Source organism: Lucilia cuprina, chromosome 2 (assembly GCF_022045245.1).
Source record: "Lucilia cuprina isolate Lc7/37 chromosome 2, ASM2204524v1, whole genome shotgun sequence".
Classification (NCBI taxonomy): Eukaryota; Metazoa; Arthropoda; class Insecta; order Diptera; family Calliphoridae; genus Lucilia; species Lucilia cuprina.
Genome location: NC_060950.1, coordinates 13171667 through 13180195, shown reverse-complemented (window position 1 = coordinate 13180195; position 8529 = coordinate 13171667). Strand labels below are relative to the sequence as shown.

The following is an 8529-nucleotide window of genomic DNA, read 5'->3' as shown; positions in this document are numbered from 1 at the left end:
TAGACTATAGACTAGACTATAGACTAGACTATAGACTAGACTATAGACTAGACTATAGACTAGACTATAGACTAGACTATAGACTAGACTATAGACTAGACTTAAGACGGGACTATAGGCTAGACTTTAGACTAGACTATAGAATAGTCTATTGACTAGATTATAGACATGACTCTATACTTGACTATAGACTATTTTCACTTTAGTGAGAGTTTTTATTTAAAAGCAGGATTTCATAAAAAGTCAAATCAAAACCAATTCTTCTTTGTAAAAAACATTTCTGTTGCTAATTTCCTGTTATATTCCAATTAAATCTGTAAATTATGAGTTGCAAAAAACGCCTACTATGACCACACTGTTTTCACTGTCAAAAAAATTCCCTTTTTGCAAATTTTTCACATCATCTTCTCGGTTATTAGTGCGAGTCTTTAACATGCGTGTGTGCCTTAAATTAGTGTCGTATTAAAAGTTAATTAAAAGTGTTTAGAAGTGTCAAAATTAAATAAAAATAGTATAAAGTTATAAATAATAGATTTGTAAATAATATTACAGTGTTTTTTCTATGTAAAACATTTAAAACAATAAACATTTTAATGGCTGAAAATTCAAGAAAAATTTTGCAATTTAATGACCATTTGTTGCTGTGTTATTGTTGTTGCTTCATCTTTGTTATGTTTGTTGTTGTTACTGAGCTTTTTTTATTGTTGGTGTGTTTTTTGGTGAGTATTCACTAATTTGGGGAAATTTAAAACGGGAGTTTTGGGAATTTTTTTACTATTGGAGCAAATTGAAAAAAAGGGAAGAGGATGTAATTTAAAATTTCATCCCATTGAATGTTGTTGTTTTAATTTTGTTGGATACAGACATGGAAAATTAATAATGTCAAACGGTATTGACTTATAACAAATAGGTTTTTAGTTTTTAAAGTATATACATATGTACTACACTAATTTTCCGCTAAACTATAGACTATAATCTAGTCTATAGTCTAGTCTATAGTTTAGTCTATAGTTAAGTATAAAGTCTAGTCTATAGTCTAGTTTATAGTCTAGTCTATTGTCTAGTCTATAATCTAGTCTATAGTCTAGTCTATAGTATAGTCTATAGTCTATAGTCTAGTCTAAAGTCTAGTCTATAGTCTAGTCTATAGTCTAGTCTATAGTCTAGTCTATAGTCTAGTCTATAGTCTAATCTATAGTCTAGTCTATAGTCTAGTCTATAGTCTAGTCTATAGTCTAGTCTATAATCTAGTCTATAGTCTAGTCTATAGTCTAGTCTATAGTTTAGTCTATAGTCTAGTCTATATTCTAGACAATACACTAGACTACAAAATAAACTACAAACTAGACTAGACTAGTGTACAGACTAGACTATAGTCGAGACTATAGATTGGACTGCAGATTATACTATAGACCATCGACTAGACTATAGACTTTCCCTTTCCCCCCTGGAGAACGCGCCTGTGCTAGAAGGCCCTTTATATAGAGATTTTTCACTTTAACTTAATTTATAAAAACTTGTAAATTTGCCTTAAAGACAAAGTTTACTTAAAAAAAAACAGAACTATTAATAAATTGTTAGTTAATCTTACTTGCGATCTTCCAAGGAAAATCCTTCTTCGCCATGTTTAAACCGCAGACATGTTTGATTATTGACCAAACAGTCACAACGGCATTTGCGTATAAAAACACTGTGTGGTTTTGGTAAATGGGCATGACGCTCTACATCCTCTTCGAAAACATTAAAGTGCCGAGGACAATGGCAATCTAGCATATTTTGCAATTGCTCTTGATGATGTTGATTCGGACTCTGAAGCTGTAATGATGATGACTGCCGATATTCTTGCTGCAGTTGTTGTTGTTTTCTCTGTTGCCGTTGAAAATGATGCAAATAACTTGTACTACCCAGACCACCAACACTACCACCAGATCTTTTATCACGTGGCATGGAATCATGCAATAATAAACTGGCACGATTGACGCAATGACATTCAGTATGATTTTGCATTGGTAACGCCTCGATTTCTTTGCGATAATTAAAGTCGTATGACTAAAAATAAAAGTATTGCAAAAAAAGAAGAGAATTTTAATAAAAAAATACAAGTAGAAGGTTCTTAAAGGTAAAATATTAAAAAAGGTTTATAAAAACTCATCTTTTTTTTAGCAATCAGTGAACATGTCAGTTATATTTGAAATTCCAACGAAAAGGAAACCCATACAATTTCCATGTTTCTTTGGCTTTAAACTCATCTTTTGAAAAAAAAAAATAATAATAAATAACTCTTTGCTGTAGATTTATTTAAAATGTGTGAATTCTGCCTGTTTTTCTGCCAATGTTTAAGTTTATCATTTGTGTGAGTTTTTAACATTGAAATTTATGGTCGTGTTTTAAGTTAATCGCATTATGCTTTTAAAAGTCCATAAGCTACTGAACACACCCACCTTAAGAATAAGTATCCAACCAACCAACCAACCAACAAACAAATGTTAAATTGTTAAATACTTTTAGTATTTGACACCACCGACTTACGGGTAAATATGTACATTTTGTACTCCTATTCCTATATATTTATTCTTCTTTATTTGTTGCTGTTTTTCTTGCGTTTTTTTAATATTTTTTGTAAGGCGACCTCGAGCTGTGTTTTGTAGTTAAGTTTATTTTTTATAATTTGCATTAAGTAGTCTTGACAGCGGTTATGTTAAGTTATGGCTTAATAAACTTGGGCGTGTGCGACGACGCATTTTTATACCTTTAGTGCTTAAATACGCGTATTCCTGCTTGGTCTGCAAAACATCTTCATTTAGAAGTTTTTTCTTTGCAATTATATCGCCAAAGTTTTGTTATATCCCGGTATGTATGAACCACTGTTGCAAATTCGACGTTTCTCTATAGAAATCTAACGATTTTGAATTGATGTTGTTCAGTCTGCATCCTAACCTATAGTCTAGGCTAGTCGCTAGTGTAGCTTTTAGTATAGCTTATAGAATTGGCTATAGTTTACTTTATAGTCTAGTTCATAGTCTAGTCTATAATCTAGTGCATGATCTGGTCTACAGTTAAGTCTATTGTCTATTCTGTAGTCTAGTGTTGTCTATAGTCAAATCTATATACTAGTCTAGATTATAGTCTATAGTCAAGTCTATAGTCTAGTCTATAGTCTAGTCTATAGTCTAGTCTATAGTCAAGTCTATAGACTATAGACTTGTCTATAGTCTAGTCTATAGTCAAGTCTATAGTCTATAGATTATAGACTAGACTGTAGTCTAGTCTATAGTCTAGTCTATAGTCTGGTCTATAGTCTAGTCTATAGTCTGGTCTATAGTCTAGTCTATAGTCTAGTCTATAGTCTAGTCTATAGTCTAGTCTATAGTCTAGTCTATAGTCTAGTCTATAGTCTAGTCTATAGTCTAGTCTATAGTCTAGTCTATAGTCTAGTCTATAGTCTAGTCTATAGTCTAGTCTATAGTCTAGTCTAGTCTACAGTCTAGTCTATAGTCTAGTCTATAATTTAGTCTATAGTTTAATCTATAGACTAGTCTATAGTCTAGTCTACTCCAATCTATAGTCTGGTCTATAGTCTAGTCCATAGTCTAGTCTATAGTCTATTCTATTGTCTAGTCTATGTTCTAGTCGATATTCTAATCTATAGTCTAGTCGATAGTCTAGTCTATAGTCTAGTCTATAGTCTTATCTACAGTCTATTCGATAGTCTGGTCAATAATCTAGTCTATAGTCTAGTCTATATTCTAGTCTATAGTCTAGCCTATAGTCTAGTCTATCGTCAAGACTATTGTATAATCTATAGTCTGGTCTATAGTCTAGTCTATAGCCTAATCTGTAGTCTAGTCAATAGTCTAGTCTATAGACTAGTCTATGTTCTAGTCGATATTCTAATTTATAGTCTAGTCGATAGTCTAGTCTATAGTATATACTCGATAGTCAAATTTATATTCTATCTTGTAGTCTTGTTTATAGTCTAGTCTTAAGTCCTTTTTATTCTCTAGTCTATAGTCTCCTCTAGCTGTGTTAGTGTCTATAAAAAAATTGACAACACTGGTATGAACACACGTATTTTTTAATATTTTTATAAAAAATAAGGAAAATATAGTCACGTTATATAAAAATATGTCTTTTTTATAATGAAGTTCATATTTTCGTGTAAATTGAAAATTTAAAAGTTCACGTAGTGTAAATGACGTCAAAGCTAACAGTAGTTTTAATAAATACTGAGTTCCTTAAAGCAATAATAGCCATAAGTCAATCTGACCGTAAGCAGTACAGTTAAATAGTTGAGCGTTGTTTTAAACATACAAGGTGACCCAATTACAATAAACTTTTTATATCATTTTCGAGATAACTTCCTATTTGCCTTTTCAATGTTAAAACAATTTACTTTAAATGAAAACATTCCTTAAATATTTCAATCTTGAAGTTGTTTTCCCTTTTAATTTCTTAGCAAGTTTGTAAACTTCAATTTCCCTATTCTTCTTATTCTCCTTCTTGTTTGGTCAGCAAGTTTAATTATTCCTTTCTACTACTCTAGTTGCAATATTTAAACAAAATTGCGTCAGTTTTCAGAAAAAATACTTACAAAAACATATACCATAACGATTTCATGCCTTTTAACCGTACATACACTGGCAGTAGAACCACAACAGCCGGTATCATCGCCACAACGATGCAAAATGGTGGCATATGGTTCATAACGTTTGGAAGTGTTATTCGAGACGGGTATGACGCGTGGCATTGGTTTACGACATTTAGTTGCCTGGATCATGCGGTGCCAGTGTTCTGTGGCCAATTCATGTGGAGTTCCTAAAAAGAGAGAAATACCAAAAAATTCATCAATATTTAATGAAATTATATCTATACAGACATAGGGTGATTTTAAAGCAAAAGTTTTGGTTATGATTTGCATAAAATGTGAGGGAAATAAATGAATGAAATATTTAAGGGGAAAAGAAAAAAACATTTAGTTATACTTCTGGCTTCATATTGTAAGCCAGATCGTAAGAAAATGACAGTTTTACTTGTTCTACTTCAATAAATGACATTTGTTCCACAGACTAGACTATAGACTAGACTATAGACTAGACTATAGACTAGACTATAGACTAGACTATAGACTAGACTATAGACTAGACTATAGACTAGACTATAGACTAGACTATAGACTAGACTATAGACTAGACTATAGACTAGACTATAGACTAGACTATAGACTAGACTATAGACTAGACTATAGACTAGACTATAGACTAGACTATAGACTAGACTTTAGACTAGACTTTAGACTAGACTATAGACTAGACTAAAGACTAGACTATAGACTAGACTATAGACTAGATTATAGACTAGACTATAGACTAGACTATAGATTAGGCTATTAACTACACTATATTCTATACTACATGTTAGACTATAAACAAAACTAAATACTAGACTGTAGACTAGATTATAGACTACAGACTAGGTTGGACTATAGACTAGACTGTACTATAGTATAAATTATGAACTATACTATAGACTAAAATATAGACTAGACTATATTCTGGACTTCACTATAGACTAGTCTATAGACTTAACTATTAAGTAGTGAAAATATCTTAGGGGTACAGCGGTATTTATACTCTACACTACTGTAGTGGGGATCGTATTATGCGACCCCTCTCTTTCAAAATCAAAATGTTCATACAATTTTTTACTTCAAACTTATTGATCCATTTTCATTTAAGTGAATTTACTAAAATATATTAAAGCATTTTTATTATAAATATAGAAATTTCAAAAATATTATTCACTTATTTTATAAATTATTAAATATCAATTTACAAATTAAATGAAATTAAATGAAAGCAATTTATATTTGTTTGTATTTAATTTGCATTAGATTTAGAGCAAACAAATTAAATGAATTTTATTATGAACAAATTTAATAAAGAATAAATTCTATTTAATTTTTAAATGTTATTAAAATTATTTTAATATTTGAAGTTATAATATTTTTAAATGAAAATGAATAATTTAAGAACGTGTAACAGTGTTATGAAGATAGTTTAAGATCCAGTGCCAAGGTACATAAATAAAATTCAATATTAACAATATCATCATATTACTAGATCTAAGATCAACTACATTCTTTATATTTTCTGTTATAAGTGGGCGATCGCCGTTAAATTATGATCGTGTGAAAAAACAACTATATTTAATAAGCAACTAATTAAAGAAATTTAAATATTTTATGTGTGTGAAAACATTACTGTGTTACTTATGTGTAAAATGTAAATATATGTTATATTAAAATTTTAATTAATGTTACATTTATGTGTGTAAATGTAAATTAATTTGCAAACATTTTACATTTTGTTTGTCAAAGCTACAAAAAAAGTTACCACATGTCGTTGCTGTATATTTTATCTGTTTTTAAGTTATAGTTGTTTAATAGAAAACTATAACAAGCGGGAAGACTTTAAAATTAAACCATCAACAACATCAGGCAATATATAGATCGCTGTGTCAACACAAGTTTTGCAACTCATAAAACAGCTGCTCAAAAACGTAATATTTTGTCACTTCCTTACAAAGTGTCTGCTAAAATATTAGTTGTATTTTTCATAACTTCAAGAAATGTTAATTAGACATTATAAAGGGGTGTAGTGGAATGAAGTAGTTCTACTTCTGGCTAAACATACTCTAAACCAGATAAAGTAGTTAGAAAATGACATTTGCGCTTGTTCTACTTAAATTGCTAAGAATGATATTGGTTCATTTTACTAGAATATGGGAGTTTTCATTTCAAGTGATCCAAAGGTTTGACCCACTGTAACTCAGAAAGTTCTAGGCCAATCTTCTTGTATACTACTTTTCAATAGGCTCAGTCGCATCCAAATCGAAAGACATCGAACAGTTAGACTAGAATAGACTAGACCAGACTAAACTGGACTAGAATAGAATAAACTAGACCAGACTAAACTAGACAAAACTATAGATCAGACTATAAACTAGACTATAGACTATCGAACAGTTAGGCTAGAATGGAATAGACTAGACCAGACTAAACTGGACTAGAATAGAATAGAATAGACTAGACCAGACTAAACTAGACTAAACTAGACTAAACTATAGATCAGACTATAGACTAGACTATAGAATAGACTATAGAATAGACTATATACTAGACTATATACTAGACTATAGACTAGACTATAGACTAGACTATAGACTAGACTATAGACTAGACTATAGACTAGACTATAGACTAGACTATAGACTAGACTATAGACTAGACTATAGACTAGACTATAGACTAGACTATAGACTAGACTATAGACTAGACTATAGACTAGACTATAGACTAGACTATAGACTAGACTATAGACTAGACTATAGACTAGACTATAGAATGGACTATATACTAGACTATAGACTAGACTATAGACTAGACTATATACTAGACTATAGACTAGACTATAGACTAGACTATAGACAGAAAATTGTTCATGCTTATGTAACAATCTCCTTAATATTTTAATTCCAAAAACTTTTCATTTTATCGATCAATCTATATGTGTGTCAAGTAGATCAAATTGACAGTTATATATTTTATTTATTTTAACAACATAAGGACTTGTCATAATCAACAAAGAATTCCAGAAATATGTATATTACGAGATCACCTTAAGGAATTGTTTACGTACAAGAAAATATTTATGCAAACTACACGCCACATGTTGAAAGAGTTCATACGTATTGCAACAGTTTTTTTTTGTTGCATGTATTTATTATATTGTATTGTGGCAACGAAGGTGGCAATTTGTTGAACCTGGGTGGCATAAAAGTAAATGGGTGGTAAACTAAATGAATGATTTAAACTATCGTTCGCCATCTAGCAATCGATCGATCCAATCATTCTGCTTCTTTTCGCCTTCTGCTTTATATGCATTAAATATGTAGTTTTTTATAAAAAATCCTATATGAGGCAGAGCTGTAAAAGCTAAAATGATTTATAGAAATATTAAATTTTTATAAAAACGTTTTTGGGAAAGAACATGTGTATCTAGCTGAAAATAGCTTTTAACTTGAAATACAACCTTCCGGCTAAGAGAAACCAATGTCCTTAGTTGATATTCTTTTTAGGGATTAAAGCTTTTAGAAACTCTGTTAAAGCGCGTTATAACAACAAATTATAACAGCAAAAACGGCTTTCTCTTAATTTTTTTCTTTTATTGAGCAAGATGATCAAACTACCTCTTACCACTGGCAAATGGGCGGTTGGTTAGTTGGTCTACTATAAAGGTGATTGAGGCAGATTGTAGATTATGCAGATGTTGGTTTTTTTTTTTGTTAATTTTTTGCTGCTGCCACACTCAGTTGCATGATTGGATAGTTTATTTAAATTCGTGGGGAAATGCGGCTATTTGTACATGCAAACGCGTCTAATACGTGATAAGTGACGTTTTATGACTTTATTTTGTTGTTATTGAACATGTGTAGATAGACAGCTAAGTCGATATATACGATCGATCCTCG

The 8529-nt window shown here is 30.6% G+C and overlaps 1 protein-coding gene across 1 annotated transcript; it reads right to left on the bottom strand.

The window, feature by feature from the left end:
• Positions 1-1564: 1564 nt before the first annotated feature.
• On the bottom strand, positions 1565-7885 carry LOC111681153. Its single transcript, XM_046947689.1, has 3 exons — positions 7747-7885; positions 4592-4815; positions 1565-2049 (listed from the first exon to the last, which is right to left on the bottom strand). The coding sequence occupies exons 1-3, from the start codon at positions 7883-7885 to the stop codon at positions 1588-1590; spliced, it is 825 nt and encodes a 274-aa protein (XP_046803645.1). The 3' UTR covers positions 1565-1587.
• Between the last annotated feature and the right edge of the window lie 644 nt (positions 7886-8529).